Genomic DNA, 27476 nt, shown 5'->3' with positions numbered 1-27476 from the left:
AGAGACACATCTATACAGCAAAGGCAAAAAATGTCCATAAGTCATTTTTAAGGTATTAACCTGTGTCTGTGACTAAAAAAGTGAGAGCCCCATGATGATCACTGGTGTTGCATAAATTAACATGTACTGCATTTAAATTCAATAACAACCCAAGGATGGTGACAAAGATATTTGGTCCTTAAGAACGTACCATCTAAGGATCAGTTAAAGGAATTAGTGATGTTTAGTTTGGAAAAAAAGGAATGTAGGGAGGAACATATTTGCTTTCTTTGAGTATTTGAGGTGCTGAATATGGCAGAGGGATTGGACTTACCCTGCTTGACCACAGAGTGCTTCATTAGGAGCGTGGGTGGAAGGTGCATAGCCAAATTTAGGTCAGTAAGGAAAAGGTAAGGGTACGTTAGATGACCTCTGAGCTCCCTTTGTGTTCTGAGATTTTTGGGATTCTGAGTTGATCTGCATTTTTGATTCTGAACCTAAATCAGCCTAATTGTGGAATTATTCTTGCACTCATCCCACAGAGGTGTAAAAACTAAGCCACATTTTTTGAAGATGGAAATTTCACGATAACGTTTTTTAGATCCTTTTTCTATTTTAAAAGCCTATTGTAATTACCTTGGGTGGTGGAGTACTACTCTCGTTTGTTTTTTTCTTTTTTTTTCCTGAGGCAATCAGGGTTAAGTGACTTGCCCAGGGTGACACAGGCAGTAAGTGTCACTTGTCTGAGGCCAAATTTGAACTCAGGCCCTCCTGACTCCAGGGCTGGTGCTCTGCCTGCTGCACCACCTAGCTGCCTTGCCCTATTCTAGTTTTAAGTGGAATTCTTTCCAAGATGCAGGTTTGAAAGAAAAGAAGGTATAATTTAGAATGTCTACATGACTGAGAAATGTTGGCAGTTTTCAGTGACAGAATGCCATTTTGGATAAGGGAGGGAAAATCTATCTTTTAGGCAAATCCTTTTGCCTAATACGCAAAATGATTTTTTAAACATGAGTTATCAAGTATTCACTTCCAAGACTTAGAACATAATTTCATAAGTTGCTGGACAGACAGTTTCAATGGCTTGAGCTTTTCTTGACTCCCAAAACTTAGAACCACTATTGTTATGTCTCTCTTTTAAAGTCAGGAAAAATAGTGATGAAAGCTTTTGCCTCTGGAGTGAGGAAAGGAAAAGGGACAATAAACATTTATATAGCATCTACTATGTGCCTGCTGGTCACTGTGTCAAGTGCTTTATATAAAATCTCATTTTATCTTAGTAATTATGATATTGCAGAAAAAAAGATTATTTTTATGGAAACAATAGTTTTAATAATTTTTCCTATGAATGATTCAGACATAGCATTTTTTTTCTTTTTTTTTAAAAGGTCTGTTATATACTACAATTTTCTAGAAATTATTCCAGATACTTGTGCAAAGAATCATTTTAGTCCATCAAAATCTGGAAGTCTTATGTCATTAAATCTTTGTGAGTCATTTTAGTTATTTGCAGATCTATTGATCAAGTCTATATCTGCTAGCTATCTTTGAAAGTGGTACATAAGAGTGACATTTTTGCTGACTTAAATGTCTTGGGATTTTTTTGTTTTGGGGTGTGTGTGTGTATGTGCGTGTGTGTGTGAGAGTATGAGATGTAAAGCTGTGACATAGAAAACGAACATTGGCAGTGTGCCTATTTCCTTAGATAATAAGGCTTAAAACAGAAAAAAGATAGGTCCAAGTAGATTACTATAATTCAGTGAATAACTGCAATTTTTATAGGTCATTGGATCTAAAATTATAATCTCTTTGTTCTAAAATGGGCTAGCTTCTAGTCTCTAGTGGGGCACAATTGGATATGTTAGTTCGGTATGAATATTTTCTATATTCAACCTGAGCATTTTCTCTAAAGACATATAGAAAATATACACATTAATGCATCTATTTACTATACATATATTATATTCAGGTATCTCTGAGGTTTCACACTCAGTACAGAGACTCGTAGATTTAAATCTGGAAGGGACATCAGACACACCTTTATTTTATAGATGAAGAAAATGAGAAGTCCTAGAGAAGTTAAGTCCAAGGTCACACAGGAAATAAGCATCAGATTTGGAGTGGGAACCCAAGTCCTCTGTCTCTGGAGCTAGTGTTTTTTCTACTATCCTGTTCTGCCTCCAGTAAACCAGACTGGATATCAAAGGATTTAACTTTAAACATTAGGGAGGAAAGCTTAAGTGGGATAATTAATTATTAGTTTCCTAGTATCTGATAATTTTCTGGATCTTTAATATTAGCATCAACCTTTCTTCATTGAATCATAGACTATTGGCAGAGATTGAGATTCTTTAAATAGCTCAGCTGAAACAGTTGATAGCACCTTTCATTGGTGTTTTGCTAGTTAGAATCAAATAATTAACTTTTTTTTTCAAAAGAAGATATTTCTAAAGGATGGTGTTTCAGTTGAGAATAAAGACCAAAGGCAAATATGCTGTAAATGCAAATTATATTTGAGTAATCAGAGGCTATGAAAGCAAACTTTTACCCCCTTAAATTAGAAATGACCATTTTGCTCATACACATAATTTAGACCTCCTACACACTAGAAAAGGAACTGTTTTTCCTATATTTGCATTTAAACTTGCTTTTTTATGCAGAGTAATCTAATACTGGTTTTCTGACAATTGTGTATATTTTGCCTTCATGAATACCAGAGTTACCTGTTGTGTTTCAATTAGGAAAGAAAAAATTGCCCAATTTTGAAGTAAGCTTCTTAGTACCTGGCCAACAGAAACTAATTTCTAAACCTATTTGGGCCTTGAAAGTAGTTCACCAGGGTTTTATTGTAACATTTCAGCTAAAAATAAATACCCAGAATCCCTAGTCCAAGAGAAAATTGGTTGAGATATTCTGGAGTGAATAAAGAGCCCAAAGTTATACCTGCAGCCTACTTAATTATAGAGCAGTGCTGGCAAATTTGTGGTACAAACTCCAAGAGGATTCAATTTAAACTACCTTTCATTTTCTTTATTATCAAAAACAAAAAAAAAGAAAACTGTTATACTATGCTCTAAAGCAGGGCTCTTAGCTTTTTTTGTGTCAGGGACCCTTTTGTCAGTCTGAAGAAGCCAATGAACCCCTTGTTTTTAAATGCATAAAACAAAATGCGTATGATCATAAAGGAAACCAAATATATTGAAACCTCCTCTCTGTCTTTTCTCTCTCTGTCTGTCTCTCTCTCTCCCTTCATCTCCTCTCCTCTCCTTTTCTTTCCTTTCCTCTCTTCATCTCTCTGTCTCTCTCACCAAATTCACACACCCCAGGTTAAGAACCCCTCCTTAAAGGCTTTTCAAGAATCATCTTTGCTTAGGAATCTCTATGGGGAACTTAAGAAGCCTATGAACTTAATAAGCTTTTACCTCCATTTGCACAAAGTGTCTTATTTGCAGCTTGACAAGATTTTCTCAACTTCAGATAAAAGCTTGATTCAAAGGCTTGAAAATAATTTAGTGAATGAAAATGTGAGCACAAAATCTCCTTTCAATAAGGTTAAAAAAGAGTAAGATTATTTCATTTTACATGCCTTTTCAGAGTCATTAGATATCTATGGAATAGGGGAGATTGATTATAAATGTTAAAAAAGACAAAAGACAAAAAAAATTTGTTATGTGCTTAGCATTACTATGCTAAGTATTAGGGATACAGTGAAAGGAAAAAAAGTCCTTACCCTTGAGGAATGATCCTAGGATCATATATTCAGAAATAGAAGGGACCTTAGAAGCCTTAGTTTTGGTCTTAGTCTAGCCCTCTCATGACAAAGAAATTGAGACTCTTGGACTTGAATCACAACATTAGGAAGCACCAGAGATGGAATATGAACCTAGGGCCTTTGACTCTGGGGCCCTTGTTCTTTTCACTGTAACATGTTGCCTCCCATAAAATAGATCTGGGAACATTTTATTATTCAGAATCAATTCTATCTTAATAGAAATGTAGCACTGCTGTATTAGCAGAAGTGCTTAATATTTTTCCTTTATGTTTTCTCTTTTAAAAATTCAAATCTTAGAAATGTGCTCAAAATTAAAAGCAAACTGTAGGTTTCTCAGAATTCCCTCCATGCACAGAAGTTGGGAGGTAGATGTTAGCTGGAATTTTATAGAAATAATTTTGCTAGGCAATCTAAAATGCCCAGATATTCCAAGTAGTGTCTGTCCAACTAAATATAAACCAACTAAACTGCTCAGAAAATAATTGGTCATTTATTTATCATGCAATTCAATAATACTGTCTCATGACTGGGTATATGATATGTGTATATATATGTATAAATACATATACATTCAATACAAATCTAATTCATTATTAATTCTTCATTTCTATTGAACTCCACTGTAACGAGATAAAAGCCATTTTTTTGTGTCGAGATACGTAAAGCAATGTAACATTGAATAATATTAACAATTAAGTTATATCTAGAACCAATAATTACCACAATATTATGAACAGAGTATTATTATCATTGATTCCATGAACAAAAACAGTTTACTTTTTAATATCTACAGTGTGCTTGGTGTTAAAACATATACATAAAATATATTTATCAAAGAGGCCACATATTCAAGAGAATGAGAAGGAAACCAATGTAAAACAAAGTTAAGTAATTAAGTAAACATGGGTAGGGCTGGCTGTTTTTGGAAAGATAGTTTTCTGCTTTTCATCTTCTTAGGAGTCAAGATGACCTTGGAAGTACTTTAAAACAGAGGTAATATTTGGAATCATAAATGTGAAATGTTCAATGAATATTGGCATATAACAGAAAGCACAGATATGAGAGTTCAAGGAAGTAAAGAGATCTAATAGAAATTTTGAGACAGGGTCAAGAATTGAGAGGAAATCAGGGAGATCTAAAATGAGGACTGGAAAAAGGCCATTGTATTTCTTGACTAGGATGTCATTTGTGGAAACAGTTTCATTGGAGTGGTAGGAATGAAAGACTGGTTTCAAGAGGCTAAAGGAAAGAATGAATAGTAAGGAAGAAGTGGTAGTGAGACTTTGGGTATGGATAACTTTTTCAAGAAGCTAAACAGTGAAGGGGAGGAGAGAGAGGAGATAGTAGCTTGGAAGTTTTCATAGGATTGGAGAGGCATGAGAACTAGTGTGGTACCATAGGGAGCAGTGTGGTACCCATGAGAGGCAGTGTGGTATCATAGGGAGACAGTGTGGTATAATGATAAAAGTACTGACTCTGAAGTCAGACAACCTAGGTTCAAATCCTGCTCTTGGTGTTTACTACTTGTGTAACCTTGGCAAATCACTTTACCTCTTTGGGCCTCAGTTTCCTTGTCTGTAAAAAGAAGGGTTTGAATGAGATGGTCTCTAAGGTCTAAATCTATGATCTGTTATGAGAAAGCGCTGATAGAGAGGTGATGATTAATTGAGTCAGGTCCTAGAAGTAGATAAGAGGGAATGGAATCTAGTTTCTAGGCTGCATACATTTATTGTAACAAGGGCCATTTGGAGACTACAGGTATTTGTTATTTCTATCGTGTTGTATTAACTTCAGTCAATAAGCACTTATTAAGTGTTTACTGTGTGTCAGGTACTGTGGTAAGCCTAGGAGTACAAAAAAAAAAAAGCAAAAACACTTCCTGTCCTCACGGAGTTTCTGATAGAGGAGACAACATGGAAATAATATCATGCATTTAAGATATATGCAAAATAGATAGTATGTAACTCAGAGGGAAAGGTAGTTGTAGGGACTTGAAAGACCTCCTGGAGAAAGTGAGATGGCTCCAGCAGAAAGCCAGGGAACTAAAAGGCCTAAGTGAAGAGGGAGAGCATTCCAGGTATGGGAGATGGCCAGTGCAAAAGCACAGAACAGGAGCTGGTGTGTTTTGTGATGAAAATTCTAGGTATGTATAAAACAAGAAGAGAAAAGGTTACACAATTGTGAAGAGAGCAAGAATTGTTCTTGAAACCAGTGTTTATTATTTACATTTGTTGTAGAAAGTAGCCATGTGAAAGAAAAGTGAACCATCTCTTCTTTGACTAATACATCCTAATCATCTTTGGTCGGAGAAGACTCATCCCTACACTCATGCAATCATGGCGCTATCAAAGTGCCTTTGGTTTAGTTGTGAATGGAGGCTGTCACCAAAGGATTACCCATCAAAATAAATGATCTAGTTTTGTATGCATTTTATTTGTTCCCCTTCTGAAATAAGGAAGGAACAAAGAAAGAAAAGTTGTCAACAACCAGTAGAGGGCAGATTCTTCCTATGACAATTCTATTTTTTAAGAAATTCTGGAATTTGAGCTCTTTTAACAGTGCTCAAATTAAATTACTTTCCTTTTAGATCCCACAAGATATAATATTATTTTTCTTACTTTTCTTTTCATTATTTTAATTTTGCCAATGGAACACCCTATTTTTAGCTAAATCATCCTGGTTACTTTATCGCTTTAAATTTTCTATATTGTGGTCATCTTTAGTGTCGTGTGATCAAATAGTGTGGTCATCATTCGTCTTACTTCAAAAGCAAAATGATTCTTTGAAAAAATATGCTAAAATTATTGTCAAATGCATTCTATGTCTGAGTCCGCAGTACTATCCATATTATGATAATAATAAGAGCTCATATTTACATGGTGTTTTCAGCTTAGCAAAGCCCGTTAGATTTATTATCTTATTTGATCCTGACAACATCCCTGTGAGGTAAGTGCTATTATTATGCCATTTTACAGATCAGAGAAATCAGGCTGAAAGAGATTAGATGACTTGCCTAGGGTCACACAACTAATAAATGTCTCAGGCGAGATTTGAACTCAGGTCTTCCTGAGTCCAAGTCTGACCTTCTAGTCACTGTGCCACCTAGCTGCTTTGATAACAGCTCAAACATATGGCACTTTACATACCTTTTCTCATTTGTTGTTCACTCTAACTCTGTGAAGTAGGAACTATAGGTATGGTTATTTCCATTTTATAGGTGAGGAAACTGAGGCTTAATGCAATTAAGTTTGTTAACCTTGGTCACAAGGTTTGGAACAAAGACCAATTGACTTTTGTCTTTGTATGCTCAGGCACAACTAGTTACTTGCTAATTTCTTGGTGATTGATTCTTGTGAGGAGTTCCTAAATGTACTTGTGAATGGCTTTCAGAATTTATTGAGGGGTGAAAGCACAATCCTTACCATTGAAACTCATTTGTAGCCAACTCTGCATTTAGAAATTAGGGGTGTGGGGTTTAGAAAACATGCCACATTCACTGTGATGATCCGTGCTGCCTTAAAAGAACTATTGAGGGGGAGGGGTGATGAAGGATGGTTGGAGTTTAGTATTTTGCCAGTAAGAGCTCATTAAGGGATAGAAGTATATCTTCGAAAGGCAGTTCTCTCCCCCCAGGCAAAGCGTTTTTGAGCTTTTATGCACTTCTGTCATGTTATGGTTCTGATGACCAGGGTGACAGATTTCATTAGTCTGTCTTCCAAATGTAACAAATAAATAAGACTCCATAAATCTTCATGCCGTGCTGTGTAGCAGTGTGTATGTGCATGTTTGTGAGGATGCTCAGATTTTTCACAATCTGAGTTTAGTAGGGATGAGAGTGAGAGTTAATTACTGAAATCTCCCTTCCCCTAACCCCTTTCGCAGTGGTGTGAAAAATGAATTTTGGCTCAGGAGTTCCTGAAGATTATGACTTTATCATTTTTTCCTATTGAATGCAAGATATAAGGAGAGGGGAAGGGTTTGATTTTAAGAGGAATCTTAAAAATAAATGGACTACATACCCAGATCAGATGTTTCTAGCAACAGCAAACTTTCCGGGCAGCTGATTGGACCAAGGACTTGGAAGAAAAGTTTAATCTTGTCTTCAGGTAACGGGAGGGACCTTCCTTATTTATTGTTGAGACATCTAAATGTTCTTCATGTAGTAAGGGAAACTCATTTGGATAAGAAAAAAAAATGGTACTGTTTCTTTATTAGAAAGTTTGCCCTACATCCTGTACATGAGCAAAGCCAAATTTAAGCTTTAACAGACCTAAAATTTAAAAGACTTAGGAACCCTTTTATTATTGAAAAAATCATTCTAAGAACTAGTGTTTGACTTATTGTACAAGTGAAATAATGCACCCAATCTTATAAGATGTACAAGCTGCAGTTTAGATTTTTCATAGCCTCTTCTGTATGACGATTTGTAGAATCATAATGAGCACCCACCTGTGGAGGAATAGCAATTTGCTAATACTATTTCTTACAGCTTCATAGTCAAGAATGTATAAAAAAGGCCCTCACATGTAGCAGATATTTGGATATTTGTTAAAATTAAAGTCACCTGCAAAATAAATGATAGACCTCTTCTAATAAGCTGTAATCAGCACTTCTTCCCATAGTTTCTTTATGAAATGATACTGATAGGGGCAGCTAGATGGCGCAGTGGTTAAAGCACCTGGCCCTGAAGTCAGGAGGACCTGAGTTCAAATCCAACATCAGACCAAAAACTTGACACTTACTAGCTGTGTGACCCTGGGCAAGTCACTTAACCCCAATTCCCTTAAAAAAAATGAAATAATACTGATTTAAGTATATTTCTTCAATCAACTGAGATAATATTTGTAAAGTGCCTGGCATATAATAGGTACCTAATAAATTCTTGATTCCTTCCTTCCCTAAAATACATGTTTGAAACAGGTTTTAAAAACTTATTGTGTAATATGTAATTATATATAACATATAACTATATATTAATATATAGATATTTATATATTCTCTGTAGCATGTTGCATGCTCACATATACAGGATGTCTCAAAAGTCTTAGTGCAGTTTTAAACCTTAATAGGTTAGAAAGACAATAAGACTTTTGGGACAGCAGGGATGCTGTGGTCAGAATCCTTCTCATGTGAAAGTCAAGAGAACAAATACACTTGGCATGCAGAAGGAAGTTGAGGTGATGTCAAAGCAAGAGAACAACATGTATTTAATAATAATAATAATGAAAGAAATTGAGCCTTCAGCTAAATATTTTTACTCTGTCAAACGGGCTTTACGTCCAACAAGGAAGTAGAATATAAAAATGAGTATGTGACAGGTAGAATATCAAAGTATTTACTATCAACACAAACCACAGTTGGAATTCTAGATTTACACTATATATTAATGGTGCCTAGTATATGTGTGTATATATAGACAGATAGGTAGATGGATAAATAGGTAGATATATATCTATATCTATATCTATAGATATAGATATAGATATATATCTATACATATCTTTAAAGTTTGCAAAATGCTTACATAGATGATTGCTTTATTAAAGGGAACCTGAAAACTGAGTAGTATTATTTTAACACTCTTTAGATTTTAGTTATTATTTATTTTTTATTTCAGTACAAGAAATACCGTTCTCATGCACATACCAACAACTTTGCCAAGTCTGTGGTCAACCTCGTGGATTCTGTAAGTATCAACATTTGTCTTGAACCCATTCTTATGGCGGTGAAAGGGTTTTTGATGACAATTTTGTTTCATGTTGCATCAGCTGAGAACAAGGTATAACAGGAACACTTTTTGTAGTTTCCCAAAATGTACTGTGTTCAAAACTGAAAAGTTCCTGACGTAGTAGGTAAAGAAGTTATTTGGTTGTTCATAGAGTAATTTTGGAGATGGATCATTGCCTAAAAGCTAGGTTAAATCAAGCTAGATTATTTCAGAAAGCCTACAGGTAGTATTACATTCCAAAAGTAGAATTTGAATGCATAGGAAATGCATTAGATAAACATAACTGTCAGCAATAGGGGGAATATCTTCCTTTTCCCTCACCTTCAAATGATTTTTCAACCACAAAATCCCTGTAATTTGAGCATCAAACTCTAATAAATAATATTAAATGGCAGCATTTAAGGACAGAGTATCTAACCCTAATAGTATGTATAGAAAACAAAGTGGAGTTGAAAGTTCTGATGGGAAAAAAAATCTATTTTTAAGTTGCATGTAAGAATTTAAAATGTTATGTAAAGGTGGGATTGAAACTCTGAGAGTTTTGATTAAAGACACAGCTGGTTTGATGAATTCATTTAATTTTAATTCTTGTTAGTTTTCCTTTGTTGCTGTTGTTCAGGTGTTTCATTTGTGCCTGACTCTTCATGACCCCATTTGGTGTTTTCTTGGCAAAGATACTGGAGTAGTTTGCCATTTTCTTCTACAGCTCGATTTTTTTTTTTACAGATAAAGAAAACAGGGGTAAGTGACTTGCCCAGGGTCACACAGCTAACAAGTGTCTGAGGCTGGATTTGAACTCAGGAACATTCATCTTCCTGACTCCAGGCCCAGCATTCTATCCACTGTGCCACCTAGCTGTCCTGTTAGTTTTTGTAGTAAAAAACTAACTTTTTTATTGTTGAAATTAATTGCATAAGATGATGGATGAACATTTTTTTACTTTGAAGTTATGATGAAAAAATGATTATTTTTTGGAAAGGGATATTTGTTAATATTTCTGCATAATTAGTTTTATTTTACAGAATGAAAAACTAAACCTTCCTCTTTTTAAAAATTGTACTCTTCTGTTTTTACAACACTTTTCATTTACAAATATATTCTTCTATCCTCATTTTCCTACCTAGAGAGCCACTGCTGAAACAGAAAACAAAAAAGAGGGAAAACAAATGCAGCAAAATTAAATAACACATCAATGAAGTCTGACAGTATAGTCATTGTTTCACTCCCATAATTCCTCAACTCCTGCAAAAAAAGAAGGGGGACTTGTTTTTTTCTTTTTTTTTAGATTTTTTCCGTTGTAATTACATTGTTTGTTTCTATTTATATTGTCTTAATCATTGTGTATATTGTTTTTGTAATTCTGCTTTATTTTTCATCAGTTCTTTGTATTCTTCACATCCCCTTCCTTTTTTTGGTTAAGGAATAGTTACTATTCTGTTACATTCACATGGCACAATTTGCTTAGTTATTCCACAATTGATGGGCCTCTATCTTGTTTCTACTTCTTTGCTGTTACAATGCTGCTATAAATATTTTAGTGCATATTGGGCCTTTCTTTCTGTCTTTGACATCCTTGGTTATGTATCTAGCAGTGGGACCTCTGCAACAAAAGGTATGAACATTTTGGTCATCTTAGCACTATTCTGAATTGCTTTTTAAAACTTTTGGACCAATGAGTAGCTCCACCAATAGTGTATTAGTGTGCCTCTTTTTCCACAGATTCTCCAACTTTGACTTTTCCCATCTTTGCCAGTTTGTAGGGTATGAGGTAAAATCTCACAGTTGTTTTGAATTACATTTCTTTTATTATTACTGATCTGGAGCAATCTTTCAAATGGTTTTTAATAGTATACAATTCTTCTTTTGAGGATAATTTGTTTATATCCTTTTAACACTTAGCTTTTGAGGAATGTCTCTTGATCTTACATGACCATAGAACCACAGTACCTTTTAATACCATATATCTGTTATATGTCAAATCTTTGTCTGAGAAATTTGGTACAAAAATTTCCTCCGATTGCCCTAGTTGTATCAATTTTGCTTATGCCAAAGTTTTTAAATACATATAAATCAGCATTACCTATTTGATCTTTTATAATTACTGCTAACATTTATTTGTTTAAGTCTTCCTTTAACCATAACTGTGAAAGATACCTGATCTTGTTTCCTTCTAATTTATTTTATGGTATGACTTTTAATATTGAGTTCACATGATTGTTTCAAATGTATTATAGTATGTGGTGTAAAATGCTAATCTAACTCTAATTTCCTCCAGACTGTTTTCTAGTTTTCCAAAGTGTTCTTGTCACATCAATTTTTTGTCAAGTAATTTATGTTTTCAAATCTATCAAACATTAAGTTATTGAATTTATTTTTCCTTATTCTTCTTTATCTAGTCTATTCCATTCATCTACTTTTCTATTTTTTTTTACTGGTAACTCTTGATGATTACTGATCTTCCATGTAATTTGAGCTCTTTAAATGCTGTTTCCCCTGAGATTCTAGACCTTTTGTTCCTCCAAGTGAATTTCAAATGAAATATTTCAAGGTATAGAAACTTCCTAATTTTACAAAATATTGTTTGCATTAAGAATTATTCCTCATGGTACTGTATAAGATTTTGAAGCTAAATAATACTAGTTTAAAATATATTTAAATTTAATTAGCTTTTGTTGAAATATAGTAAGAGGAACCATTGATACTTCAGGCTAATTGAAGTATGGTAATTTTCCCTCCCCCCATTTCTACTTCTCTATTTTCATTAACAGTTGGAGGATTAACTTTCTTCTAGAATGTACAACAGACAGTGTCTGAGTGGTTCTGCTATTCACAAAGCAGATATATAGTAGGGAAAGTAAGTAATGTAATGTTGAATTATACTTGAAAACTTCCAAGAGCCGTGGTACCAGTGTCTATCACAAATTTGCATGACTCAGTCAGATGACTTTGTAGCCAAAGGAATCATCACCCTTCTTGCTGAGCCTTTCTAAACTTAGCTGGGCTGATTCACAAACAGTAGGCCTAGAGTGTGTTGTCAGGTTTATTATCTAAGCTCTTCCATCTTGGTAGGGCCTGCTAGTGTTTGTGCTATGCTATAATACCTTTGAGAACCTATGGTCTTTGTGGTTCTTCTAGTGATTGGCTATGCAGTCTTAGGCAAACCAATTTCTTGTCCTTTTCTACTTTACAGGTTATTGATAGCTTAGGCTTTAAAAAGTTACAGAATCAAAATCAGTACTGATTTGGTAGTAGTTAAAGTTTTTCTACTGTATGCATAAAGAAATTTGAAGATCAGAATCTTCTTATATAACTTATTATGTAGAAGTTAATTTTCTTCTGGAGAAGAAATAAAATGATAAAAATAGGGAATTGTTCCTCAATATCTTGAGCTAATGATTTCCCCATGTTTCCCTCCCACTTTACCCGTCTTGTCTTTCCACCGACTCTGATTGGCTAGCTGTGCACGTTTGACCCAGTGTTCTACTCCTGTGCCTGTCCTGTCTTTACTCCCAGATTTACAAGGAGCAGCTGAATACCAGGGTGGTGTTGGTGGCTGTGGAAACATGGACAGAGAAGGACTACATTGACATTCGGGCTGACCCCGTCCAGATGCTCCATGAATTCTCCAAATACCGACAACGAATAAAGCAGCACGTGGATGCTGTTCACCTCATCTCGTAGGTGCCATTCTATGCTTTTTCCATAGATGTCTGGTGTCTCCCTTACCTGTTTCGCTCTGCTTTGGGCACAGGAAGTCACTTCCTATAGCGAGCACTCCTACTCTCCTCCCCAGGTGGCACAGTGCACAGAGCACTGGGCCAGAAGTCAGAAGACCTGAGCTCAAATCCCGCTTCGGAGACTTGTTAGCTGTATGATCTTGGTGAAGTCACTTTATGTCTGTCTGCCTCAGCATCCTCATCTGTAATAATAGCAGCTACCTCCTAGGGTTGTTGTAAGGATCAAGTGAGGTATTATTTTTATAGCACAGTACCTGGCACAAAGTAAGTGCTTAATACATGCTTGTTCCCTTCTCTTCCCCTCCTAGCCATAAGTGAGTGCTTCTTCCAAGTTGTTAATAAAACAATAATTGATCTTTTCTATCTTATTCGTCTGCATAACCACTGTGTGTGGTATGCAGTGCAGACATCATCATCCTTATTTCACAGGTATGGAAGTGGAGAATCAGACAACTGAAGTGACTTGTCCAAGGCTCCATCTTATAAGTGGAAGAGCCAGGGTTCAAAATCAGATTTTTTGATACCTAGTCCTAGGACTTAGTTTGAACCATTGGTGTGGTGCCTATTATATTCCTTACAACATCTCATCAATATATTATCTAATCTATTAGTTACTTGAGGACAGGAACCATGTTTCATCCATTTTTATATACCCTGCTACCTAGTGTAGTGCTTTGCATATAGTGGCAACTCAGATAATTGCTGAATGAATGAATGACATTGTAGTCCGTGTGACTGGGCTTAAATATAGAAGTTTAAAGATGACTGTACCTAGTAGTATAATGTGTGCATATGGGCACATTATCTGACCAACAGTTAAGCTGATTTCATGTCATAATAGGGGCTCTATGGGGGCTTAGCTGTATATTAATGCGGTGCACTTGAAAGTTGATGTCCTTTGGAATTCCATTATGACATATAAAAAGAACCATTATAAATCAGTGTATTATAAAACCAAAAATTGACGGTCATATTTAGATTAATGCTGGTCAAAGGAATTAAATGTTAGCCCTTGGCTATTAATCATCTTGAAAGATCCAGACGAGTTAACCTCCCTTTCGGCAAGATCTCCTTTTCTTTCAATGTAGAACTTGAATGTGGACAGCGACTTTGAACTATAATATTGCTGAGTAGATCAAGCACTGAACTGGGTACCATATATGATTTAGGTATTGGTGGTTCCTCCAATGATTTGTTTTAGGCAAAACATCTTACCTCTTTGTAGCCAGTTTCTTGTCTTTTCTACTTTACAGATTATTGATAACTTAGGCTTTAAAAAGCTAAAGAACTAAAATCAGTGCTGATTTGGTAGGGATTAAAATTTTTCTACTATATGCATGAAGAAATTTGAAGGTCAGTATCTTCTTATGTCATTTATTATAAATATCTCATATGGGGGTACTATACTTGGAGGGCTTTACTTTGGTTTTTGCTTCTAGCCAACGCAATGAAACATTCTCTTTCTGTGGAAATTCGAATTGATCTGAGTTTGTTGGAGGTTGAAAGCGAAGACAATATGATGTGTGTTAAACCGGATACATTCCACACTCTCATTAGAAAGTCAATCAGCATATTGTAAGCTGGCATGCAAACTAGCTGGATAACTCAATTTACTATTCCTGGAGAGTGAATGTCTTCACAATTTATGAAAATATCATAGCAGCACTCTTGGATCAAGAATCTGCATTGAATATATGGGCAGTGAGCAGCTGACTCTCCAAAATGCCATTAAGTGGGTCACTGTAAGCACCATGACTGTAAAAAAAAATTGTAAAAAACATGCCATAAAAGCTAATTTAGAAAAAAATTTACAAAGATCAGGAAGTTTATTGGATGAAATACTTGAAGCAAAGAAACTAATCCACTGTTAACACTTTCACTTATGATCTAGACCAATATGTCCCAAACTAATTTAGCCTTGAAACATTTTAGAGCTTGACGTCTAATAATAGAACTCATCCATGCTGGTTTGGAGTCTGCAGGTATGACATCTCTTAAAATGAAGGAAGGTGAGATAAATTTAAAAATGAATATTGGAGACCAATCCTATTTGAATATCTTCAATTTTTCTTACATAAGTATTTTGATACATGACTTATTCCATATTTCACATTTTATTTTATTAAAATTTCTTTTTTTTGTGAAGCCATTGGGGTTAAGTGACTTGCCCAGAGTCACACAGCTGGTGAGTGTTATGTATCTGAGGCCGGATTTGAACTCAGGTCCTCCTGACTCCAGGGCCAGTGCTCTATCCATTGCGCCACCTAGCTGCCCTATATTTCACATTTTAAACTACAAATATTGTTACCAAGGAATATTTTCACATAACTTTTGTTCACACACACACACACACACACACACACACATACACACACACACACACACACACACACACAAAAGAATACCAGAGCTCCCTGGAATACTGCTTGAGAAACAGTGGTTTTAACATATAGAGAGAATCCTGACAGAGGTCTTTATCAAATTTGCACCTCAAATTTGAGATCTTGTGTCGAGGGCCATGAGATGCAGAGGGACAGCTAATGCACTTGATAATAAAGTCAGGAGTGAAGATATTTAGAAAGGCTAGGATTTTGGAGTGGTTCTCAGAAGAGGAAATTTAATAGGGAAAATATGCAAAGTCTTATACTTGGGTTAAAAAAAACCCAGCTTCATAAGAATAAGATGGAAGGGGGAAGCTTGCCTAGATTGTAGTTTGTCTTATAAATATCTTTTTTTTTTTAGTAAATTTCAAGCTGAATATGAATCAACAATGTAAAATTGGCAGCCAAAAAACCAAAAATCTTAAGATAAATTCATAAAGGTGCAGTGTCTAGGACTAGGGAAGTGATTTTCCCATTGCCCTATGATATCCCTCATTCAACCACATCTGGAGTATCATGTTCATTTATGGGTGTTATATATTAGGAAGGGTATGGATAATCTGGAAAGAATCCAGGGAAGAGCCAAGATGGTCAAGCATGTTAAGTGCAAGCCTTGTGAGAACTGGTTGAAGGAATGGGAGAAGTTTAGTTTGGAAAAGGCATGGCCGGGGGACATGTAGCCATCATTAAATCTGTGAAGAGCTTTCAACTGGAACTTAGGATGGATTTAGGATTATAAGCTACAGGATCATAGCTCGAGAATTTGAAAGGTCTTCAGAAACCAACTAATCCAAACCTGTTTTTTTTTATAGCTGAGGAAACTGAATACTAGGGAGGCTGAGTGACTTGCCCAGAGGCACACATGTAGTAACCATTGTAGGCTAGACTTGAACCCAGTTCCTCTGAACCCAATGTCACCATTCTTTCCACTGTATGGTGCTTCTAGGTCTCAGAGATCAGATATGACCTCTCTTATCTTCCATAGTACTTTGTAATTTTCATATAGAGCTGACTATATTCTGCTTGCTATTTTATATACACATGCATGTATATGTATGTATAGATACATATACACACACACACATATATATGTTGTGTGCGTGTGTATTTTCCTCTATGCTGTATTGTACAATTTTTGAGGTCCAGACCATGTCTGGTTCATTGTTGCATAACCTGTAATTCCTATAACCTTGTACATAATGACACCAGATAACTATTTATAAAATGGATGAATGCCAGTATAGGCTTCTTTTAGAAATATCCTTAAAAAAACTTTCAAGCTATTCAAATTTGTATGGAACTTAAAGGGCTGAGATAAGAAATACCAATTACTAATACTTTTTTAAGTGACATAATTCGTTATCATTTTCATTACTTCTTGCTTAATTTACTTTTGTCTTTGAATTTGTTCTTGAACTGAAAGGGAGCCTGCATATCTATAACTTTCTCAATGCCAGACTCCTGAGGCTGAAATGGTATGATCAAATCATGCGCAAGAAATACAGGGCAGGCACTGCATTGCTGGAACTGGTCAGGACTCTTGAGACTCGCTTCATGATTTTTCATTCCTCTTTCCTCATTTTCTACTTCCTCCAGAGAAATTATAAGGCCAGTGACTTCCTAAGGGGCAAGTTGCCAGTCCATGTGTATCATTGCTCAATGCAGTGATTGAGAAATACCTGGGGGGGGGAGTGGGAGAGAGGGAGGCTTAGGAAGGGAGGGAGGGGAAGAGAGAGAGAGAGAGAGAGAGAGAGAGAGAGAGAGAGAGAGAGAGAGAGAGAGAGAGAGAGAGAGAGAGAGAGAGAGAGAGAGAAAGAGAGAGGCGGGGGGAGAGAGAGGAAGAAAAAGAAATTGAGCTTGCAGTATTTTGCCAGAGTGCTATTTCTGGCTGGAGGTTTAGAGCTGAAAAAAAGAGAATTATTGTTTTAATTTTTTCCTACTTTCCATGGCACAGAAAAAAAAATTTGTATCCTGGTTCTCTCTGTGCAATGAACAAGAGGCAGGGGCTAGGGTGGCCTGACTAGTAAGGCTGGAACTAAGACTGGGCTTCTGCCATTTTTTCCCAGGCTTGGCTCAAAAGGAATAGTTACTTCCAGAAGGGAGATGCTGAGGGACAGGTTGGCATAAAAAGGCACAGTTAAGGGAACAGTAGTCCACCTACACAAAAGAAGAACGTAAGTGAGTGACTAGCAAGCCCTGATTTCCAGCATAGTCCCACACCACTGCTAGACTAGCAATCCAGATGTTGACTTTAGAAAGCTGATTGCGTTGAGGTTTATATAATTTTATTATTGAGGAAGCTCAACCAGCGGATTGATTTGCCTTTATCCACAACTGTATTGTCTTAGTATTCAAAATTGTCTTTCAAGAAAATCAGCAAATTAATGAATAGAATTGGAATAGGGCTAAAGAAAATGGGTCCCATACTTGACGGACAAGTCAAAAATTAAAGTGATGCTGTTTTCAATTTTTTTTTCTTGAGTATTTCCTATATCACATATTATCTGAGCCTAGTCTTCATCAGTTAATGAGGTTTCTCAAGGTCATGACATCTGCAATTTTTTAAAAACTATGTTCTACCGATGATGGTGAGAGTACTATGGTTAAATGTGGTGGTTTTAGCTCAATGTGTGCAATAATCCTTTTCTATAAACCAGGTGGCATTTTTTAAAGGAGAAATATTGAATTATTTTCATGGAAGAAAACAGATCTTAGAAATATCCAGAATGACTCACAACTCATTTGCCAGCTAACTATGAGTAATGCCACTCCACTAAAATGATTTTATTTTTAAATAACTAAAATTATGTAGAGTGGAAATTTCTCTCAGTTTAAAGGAGCTGAGACAATTCAGTTTAAGATCAAAATTAAGTTTGTTGAGAGTGGGAAGAAAGGAAGGTAAACAAATTTTCTCAGTATAATTTTCTGTAGGAACTTAAACTATTTAATTGACAATTTCCTTTCATTTAAAAATTCTGCTTCAAAACACTTAGGCATGAGGTCAAGTGGAAAATTGACTAGAAAACAAATTCCAACTAACCCATCTACTTATATAGGTTAAAATTCAATAGAAAAAACTACCAAAAGAAAAATGAATGAGTGCTGTGATACTTCTGCCATTATTATTGTTATCAAGGGAACATGATAATTATCTGTTTTGTGGGTGTGGCCCTGGATCAGTCATTCATTGGCCAAGCTTTTGGTAATGAGTCTCAAACAGCAGACATTGTCTATTGCTAGGCCCATACTTGGAACCTTTCCAGCCTGGTGAAAATGGCCAGAGCTTTTCCTCAGTTGGCATAGTTTTCAGGAAACCAAGGGCATCTCCATGCTATAGTGAGGCATGAAAATAGGATTTATATTGTTACTTATGAATAAAAACTTCACAATTCCTGAATAATAATTACTATTTGTGAATTTAGATCCAATATAAGAACTGAGTTTAAATCAAAACAAGATGGACCAGTTTAGCTTCATTGCTTAGAATTAAGTGAAATAAGCAGCCACCAAGATAGGAATTAATGGATACCAATAATACCCCTATTTTCCTTATTCCTTCTTTTTCTTCCTCCTTAATTCAACAAGCTTGTGTTAAATAACTGCTATGTGCTATGCACCATACCAGGAGCTGGTGGTACAAATACAAAGCAAAATACTATCCTTGCCCTCCAGAGGCTTACCATTGTAGTGGTGGGATCCAGCATTGACAAAGATAAGCGTCCAATAATTTGAAGAAGAAAGCAAGAAATAAAGAGAAAAGGAAAGGCATTGGCACCTGAACTGAGCTGTCAGGGAACCAAAGGGTTCTAAGAGGCAGAAGTAAACAGGAAATACATTTTGGTATGAGAGACAACGTGGGTAAGGGAGGTTGTCCTTTACACACACACATATACACACACTATACACACACACACACACACATACACAGCATGTATATGCTGTAAAGAAGATATATTATATATTATTATATGACAATTATATATAATTATTACAAATTATGTATAACACATACATATAATATAAAATATATAACCTTTATATATGTCCTTTACAGTATGTATATATGCACACTCTCTATCCTCTCTAACCTCTCTCTCTCTCCCCCCTTTACAGCTATATATGCTTTCTCTCTCTCTCTAGATCTCCTTTATAGCATATACGCTGTGTGTGTGTGTATGTGTGTATGTATATATATATATATATATATACACACACCTACAAAATACATACATACACATATATCCATGCCCACATATATACATACACACGTATGTGTGCATATACATATATGTGTATACATACATACATACACATGCATGTATATTTGGAGGTGGGTGATGCAATGCAGAGTACAGGGAACAGCTAGCAGACCCAGACCCAAGTCCCTTTTGGCTGGAGCATTGAAGATGTGAGAGGAAGTGATGTGAAGAGAGTCTGGAAAGTCATCTTGGGCTCAGACTGTGAAGAGCTTTGATGTTAAGCTGAAGGGCTTATATCTTGTCGTAAAAGTGGTCTGGTGCCATGGAGGATTTTTTTTTTTTGTGAGACAGTTGGGATTAAGTGACTTGCCCAGGATCACACAGCTAGTAAGTGTCAAGTGTCTGATCTGAGGCTGGATTTGAACTCAGGTCAGTGATCTATCCACTGCTCTCCCTAGCTGCCCCTCCACAGATGATTCTTAAGCACAGGAATGATGTTATATATTCAGACCTAGGCTTAGGCCAGATTGGAAGGGGGAGGCACCTAGAAACAGTGGCCTCTAGTAAAGTAACTTTTCTTTCCAGTCACAGCCATTTACCTAACCTGCATACTTTAGTGTGGCAGCTGCAACAAGAACTGACCATCATCATCATCATCACCATTGCTATAATTGTAATCCCAGTAACTGGTGCTGAATTTACATACTAACCTATGTAGATTTCAACACAGAATATCTACATACATTATGAAAGGATAAAAATAATTGATATCATTTTTCTGTTTTAAAAATATGGAGATTTATACAGAAAAATAAATGAATAAGGCCACTGGTGAACAAATATGGAAATGGAGGGGTTTCCAAGTGAAGCCAGTTATTTCAGCAGCTCCTTCCAGGCACTGACTGGGTGTCTTATGGAAGTAGAGAAATGTATTTTTGGCAACACTTTTCATGTAAAATGGATCTTTTTTCCCACTAGATTAATGTGCTTAGCCAACAGACTATTTACTTTAATCAGTTACTATATCAAAGCAATAGTATTACATTTTGGAGCACTTGATATACTCCTCAAAATGCTTTCATATATATCACCGTGTCTTAATCCTTTAAGGGGTAAGTGAACCACATATATTTCTTAATATATCCTGCTCCCCCTCAGATAGCTATCCTTTATAACAAAGAAGAAAAAAGAAGGGGAAAACAATTCAGCCAAACTGATAGAGCATCAAACGAGGCTGACATTATGTTCAGCACTCCGTGACCTCTGCTCTCTCCCAGCTCTTCTCAGAGCCAAGACTGGCCATGAACATTTCAAAGTAAAATATCTTATTTTGATTTTATAGAGGAGGAAACCAAACTTTAGAGATGTTATGAGTTTTTTCCCCCAAATGATCATATAATTAATGAAGAGCAGAACCCAGCACTCCAAAGGCTCAGCAGAACACGTCCCTTTTAGACTGCACATAGCCTCCTTACCTGTCCTGATGCTTAGGACCTTTTGTACACCATGTGTGTGGTTGTCATGCGTATTTATCCATTCAACAATCTTTCATTTAAAGTGCCTACTATGTGCCATGCACTGGGGACAATAAGACAAAAAAAGAAAAGTTCCTACTTTCAAAGAGCTTATATTTTATTGGGGGGAGAAAGGTTTCCTCCTTCCCTCTCTCTTTCCTTTCCTCCTTTCCTCTCCTCCCTCCCTCTCTTCTTCCTTCCTCTCTTCTTCTCTCCTTTCTTCCCTCTTCCCCTCCCACCTCCCTTCCTCCCTCCTACTTTCTTTTCCTCCTCCCTTCTTTTTCTTCCTCAATTTCTTCCTCTCTCCTTCTCTTTCTTTCTCCTTCCTTCCCTCCCTCCCTCTCTCTTATCCTTCCTCCTTCCTTCTCTTCTTACTTCCCTCCTTCTTTCTTGTCCTTCCTCCTTCCCTCTTTTCTTATATCCTTTCCTCGCTCTTCCTCTCCTTCCCTCTCTTCTTGCCTCTCTCTCCTTCTAACCTTCCCTCTCTCTCCCTTTTCCCTGTCTACTTCCTTCCTACCCTCTTTCCTTCCTTCCTTCCTTCCTTCCTTCCTTCCTTCCTTCCTTCCTTCCTTCCTTCCTTCCTTCCTTCCTTCCTTCCCTTCCCTTCCCTTCCCCCCTCCCCCCTTCCCTCTCTCTCATGGAGGAAACAATAAGCAAAAATAAGTGTACAAACAAGCCATATACAGAACAAATTGGAGAAAACCAACAAAGGGCCAGTTTGGCTGGACTGCAAAGCAGGAAGAAAAGTAACATGCAGTAAGGCTGGAAATGTAGGCTAAAGCCAGACTATGAAGGAGTATAAATGCCAATCAGAGGGTTTCGTATTTTGTCATATTGGCAATAGGGAGCCACTGAAGCGTCTTAAGCAGGGGTGTGATGTGGACAGATCTGTGCCTTAGGAATATCAATTTGTCGACTAAATGGAGGATGAATTGGAGGGGTGAGAGACCTGATGCAGGTACACCTGCTAGGCAGCTCTTGCAATATCATATGTGAGAAGTAGTGTGGATCTGAAGTAAGGTAGTGGCCATGTGAGGAGGGAGAAGGGGTCAGATGTGAGAGTCATTCAGTCAATAAGCATTTATTAAGCACGACTATGTGCTAGGCACTGTGCTAAGTGTTGGGGATACAAAGAAAGACAAAGGGCGGCTCTTGCCATCAGTGAACTCACAGTCTCACAGGGGAGACAACAAACAAATGAATAAGTAAAAAGAAGCTAGCTACTGGATAAATAGGAAACAATTAAGGGAGGGAAGGTACTAGCATTAAGAGGGACTGGGAAAGGCTTCCTGTAGCAGGGGGGATTTTAGTTGGGGTTTGAAAGAAGCCAGGGAAGTCATGTGAGGAAAGAGAGTGTTCTTGGCATGAAGGACAGCCAGAGAAAAGGCCTGAAGATGAGAGATGGGATGTCACATGAGAGATGTTGTAAAAGCAGAATTGACAAAAACCTGGTAACAGATTGGATGAAGATGGCATGTATGTGCTCAGGTTCACAGTGAAGGTGCATTTATGTGATGTGCCATTACTCATGGTTATGTCATGGTAGTTGTTTTGGATAACTCTTTCTTATTTTTCATTAAAACGTTTTATAATGAGCATCATTATAAATTAACATTTGTTTGAGACTTTATAGCAATAAGGCATTTTGCACACATTAAAACACCTGGTTATCCCAATTATTCTGTGAAATAAGTACAGTGAGTATTATTCCTGTTTTACAAATGAGGAAGCTGAGAATCTGAGAAGTCCAATGATTTATTTAAGGCCATTCAGCAAAGGATTTGAACTCTTGTCTTTTGAGTCCAAGGCTAGTGTGCTTTCTACTAAATCAGCTAGATATGTAGTTATGTATTGGATTACATTTTTTAAGTCCATACACTTTTCTGTGTGTGTATGTGTCAAATGTGGAAAAGGAATAGCTTTGCCCCTATGTTTTAGGAGTGGTTATCTGGTTATTGATTTCATTTTTCCTGACAGTATTTTCTTTCTTTTCTTAAGGCGTGTGATATTTCACTTTAAGAGAAGTAGTCTGAGTTACTTCGGAGGTGTTTGTTCCAAGACAAGGGGAGTTGGAGTGAATGAGGTAATGTTTGGTTAGCTTTTTTAAAGTGTGACTTTATCTGCAGACCTGATTCTACCTCAGCTTTAGTACCCAAATTCCTACCTTCCTCTGCCACGTACTACTTTGCACTCCTGTTACTACATGCTACCATGTTGTATAGGAAAGTGGCAACATCAAAAAAAGTAGAACCATGGTTTGTATTAGCCTCAGCACTCCCAGTGTGGTCCTTAGTTTCACAAAACAAAGGTTTATTTATTTCCATGTGGGGCTTGACAGAATTCTTTTGGATTTCCAAAGATAAAGTATTATTTTACATGTGTGTATACCAATCCTCCTCATGTGCCTTTTCTGAAAATTGTAGTAGTCTGCGAATGATCCATTGTATTTTGATTTAATTTATACTATAGATGTGGCTTTTCTTTCTGCCTTTAAATACAACATCTATTTATCATTTGTTTCCATACCTATTTTTCTCTCTCACTCTGATCAAATCAAATATCCCTTCCTTTTTCCTACATGTCTCAATGCTTTAATTTCTAGTAATTGTACTATCTGTACAGTAAAAATTTCTGGAAACAGTGGATCATAATCAGGGGGTGTGCTGGTAAATGTTTAACAATTGGCTCTCAAAAATTATATGCGCAACACACTTTTAAGTTTAATCTGCATTTTAAAACAATTTCTCCTTTACTTTCTTAAGTCTAGACAGTCAACAAAACAAATCAAATCCTGATTTATAGTGTTTGCTGATACCCAGGGTGTAAAATGCTCACACTGAAAATTAAACAACCAGCTCTCTTGAGCTGGTTCAATCTGGCTTCAGCACACCCCTGCAAAAAGTCAAAATCTTACCCTTTAACAATACCAAAAGCGTGATGGGTTGGTGTGGGATTAATTAAAATTATCCTGTGAACTTTCCTATTGATTGGGAGCCCCTCTCAGCATGCTTATCATCTGATAACTAATTTAGTTGTAGTTTGGGTTGATATGGATTCAGTATGTGAATGGGATAGCCTTGAAGTATCTGTGCTTGACAGTTCCATGGAGGAAGATGGAAAAAAGATGACCACTGAATTACAGAAGCAATCTGCTTCTAGGGCCATGATTCAAGGGTAAAAATTTAAGTGTGTGTAAAGTTCATCGATAATGTAAGGTGTGACCTACAGCATAGGACGTTGAGGTGATGATTTGGTAACTATGAAGTAATAATAACTAGCTTTGTGCACTCTCTCAAATGTTTCCCACACACTTTCAACTCTGAAAACAGTATGGTCTTCCAATGGCAGTGGCACAAGGATTATCTCAGAGTCTGGCACAAAACCTTGGAATCCAGTGGGAACCTTCTAGCAGAAAGCCAAGTACGTGCATTGACCATCTTTCTTACTTTTGTGCCCTGTGTGTTTCTCTGCAACCAAATGTGTGGCAGGAAATTATTCTTTTACTTCCTATTGTGTATAGATATATAAGTGAAATATTATAATACAGGCTTTTATAAAATGGGCAGTTTCCAGTTTCAGCTGTCAACACATTTGTTTTTTGTAGTTTTCCCTTTCTAAATATAGTACAGAAATATATGTCTACATGCAGGAATGACGTGTCCTTTTACTCCATGTTTGCAATGTATTGGTCATCTCTTTAATGCCCTGTAAGGCTGACTTTAACATTTTCTTCAATTTTACACTCACATTGGCACCATATAAAAATAGTCGGAAACATACTACTTTCCATGATCTATGGAAATAAACTACATTTGCAGTGACTATTCAGTTCAATGGGCCTTCAGATGTTTAAAGGGCTATCATGTGGAAGAAGAGCTGGACTTTGTGTGGGCCATCCCAGAGGGCCTGACTTGGAGTGACTGGTGAAAGTTTCAGAGAGACAGATTTGGGCTCAATATAAGAAAAGTCATTAAAATTTGAGCTGTGCAAGAATCGATTGGGCTGACTTGTGAGACTGGAGGTCTTTAGAAAACTGTAAGATGACTGCTTATCGGCAGCATTGTGGAAGGGATTCTTGTTAAGGTAGAGATTGGGCTAGGTGACCTCTGAGGTCCTTTCCCACTCTAAGATTCTGTGATTCCTCCTCCCCCTCAAGAAGCAATGCAGTAGCCATTGTAAGCAAGTGGTAGCATTCAACATACTGAGTTCATTAAATCTTGTGGATTCTTTTAATTTATTTACCTTTTGCTTACTGTTTATTTTCCCCAAGATGTGCACAAATTTTCATGTAATGACAATAGTAATTATAGTAATTCTTTTTTATCCATGGTTTGCATGAACACCTCCAAAGTAATTAAGACTATGTCTCTTGGGGGCAGCTAGGTGGCGCAGTGGAGAGAACACTGGCTCTGAAGTCAGGAGGACCTGAGTTCAAATCTGGCCTCAGACCAAACACTTGATACTTACTAGCTGTGTGACCCTGGGCAAGTCACTTAACCCCAATTGCAAAAGAAAGAAGAAAGGCTACCTCTCTTGCAGTGAAATGTCTAATGCCTAAAGAAAATAATAATTATTAAAGCTGACATTTATATAGTGCTTTGAGATTTACAGAATGCATTATTGCAGTGATGATTCTGACCGCAGCCCTGTGAGGTTGGTAGGTACCGAAGGTAGTGTTTTCCCCATTTTATATATGAGAAGGTTAAGATTCAGAAAGTTTAAGTGATTTGCTCATAGTCGCACAGCTACATACATAGAGGGAATGTTTAGGATTCATTTTGTTTTCATTGTTACCTTTAAAGAAGAACATGAAGTGATAGGTGTACCACCAAAACTTGGTTTTTATAAGACCCTGTAGCTGAGCAGCAAGTGTTGCTTAGATTGATTCAGGAAATGACTGAATTGTTTATGGCTGGATTAGATGCAGGGTCAAGGTCAATGACAGCACCTTGTTTGGTTTAAAGAAAATTCAATGAATAACCCTCCTTCCTGAAATTTTTTGTTCTTTTATGTTATTTGTTTAGATAGAGATTTCTCTGCAATTGAATTTGGTTGTGAATTTTGACTTTTCTTAAATATTGACACTTGGAAGTACTTTAAATAATCGTCTTACAGTCTGTTTTCTAGGGCCTGGTCATCTTTAGTGAGAGGGAAATTGTTTTTATCTGTTACTTCTAGCCTTGCAGCAGCCTATACTTGTCCTATAGAACAGAAGAGAGAAAAAAGTGAGATGAAAGATGGAAAATGGTAGGGGGGAGGAAAAAGATCAACTTCCTTTTGTGACCACCCTGTAAATGTGTGAGCCCATGGTCTACAAGTCAGATTTATAATATTTCAGATTTTGTGTGATAGGGAACTTCCCAACTTCATATTCCTCAAGCCTCCTTGAGTATAGTAACTACTTTGTATCTGGTCACCTAAATCTCCCATCTCAACTTTTCAGGGTGATTCTTATCTGCCTGAAATGAAACATATTTAAAAAAAGAACACTGCTCATTCAACCTAGTGATTGAAACCACGTTCTTCCATTAATACCAGCTCCTTTGTGCCACATAGTAACACTTGGAAGCATGTTATAGGGAAATAATGTTATCGTCATTTTCTAGATGAGGAGACTGAAGTTCAGAGAAGTTTAGTAACTCCTTTCTGCTTTCATAGGAGGGAAATATTGAATCTGGAGGCAAGGTGATTTGTGCTGTGATGCATGGCCTTCTGAACCTGCTTAGTAGGCAACTAGGGGCAAAATACTTTTCAAAGGGGGAAAATTCATGATGAAGAAATGACTTGGTTCTTGTCTTTTGTGTTTTTCTTTTGTGATTTTTGTTTCATCTGACAAGAATGTGACTGCACAGAATCCTGGGGTGGATGTATCATGGAAGAAACAGGGTAAATAAACACTTCTTAAAGTTTTCCTAATTGTAAATGTATTCTCTGTGTACTTTCTGGTTAAAATGTTCCACATGAAGTAAGTTATTGGTTGTCACTTTAGCCTAAATTGAACTTTTGCTATAATTAAGATAATCATTCAGCCAGCTAGAATTTGAAAATGGTTCATTTGTGTTCTATTAATTGTTCATTTAAGGTCAGAGTTGTAGGTACTCTTTTCTACATATTGACAGATAAAAGTGAACTCTTAATTGTCAGTAAGTTTATTAATGTTAAAAAT

At 36.5% G+C, this 27476-nt stretch overlaps 1 protein-coding gene across 2 annotated transcripts in view; it reads left to right on the top strand.

The window, feature by feature from the left end:
- Window positions 1-27476, top strand: part of ADAM23 (ADAM metallopeptidase domain 23) — a 244957-nt gene that overhangs the window by 151944 nt on the left and 65537 nt on the right. For both annotated transcript variants that reach the window (XM_021008754.2, XM_021008750.2), the window contains exons 10-14: window positions 9369-9437; window positions 12993-13156; window positions 23309-23393; window positions 24640-24730; window positions 27148-27196. In XM_021008754.2, the coding sequence (XP_020864413.1) occupies window positions 9369-9437; window positions 12993-13156; window positions 23309-23393; window positions 24640-24730; window positions 27148-27196 (458 nt within the window). The remainder of the gene's footprint in view (window positions 1-9368; window positions 9438-12992; window positions 13157-23308; window positions 23394-24639; window positions 24731-27147; window positions 27197-27476) is intronic.

This window comes from Phascolarctos cinereus, unplaced genomic scaffold (genome assembly GCF_003287225.1).
Source record: "Phascolarctos cinereus isolate Bilbo 61053 unplaced genomic scaffold, phaCin_HiC Scaffold_7;HRSCAF=346, whole genome shotgun sequence".
NCBI lineage: Eukaryota > Metazoa > Chordata > Mammalia > Diprotodontia > Phascolarctidae > Phascolarctos > Phascolarctos cinereus.
Note: the sequence above shows the minus strand (reverse complement) of the source record. Positions and strands in the feature narration are given on the sequence as shown.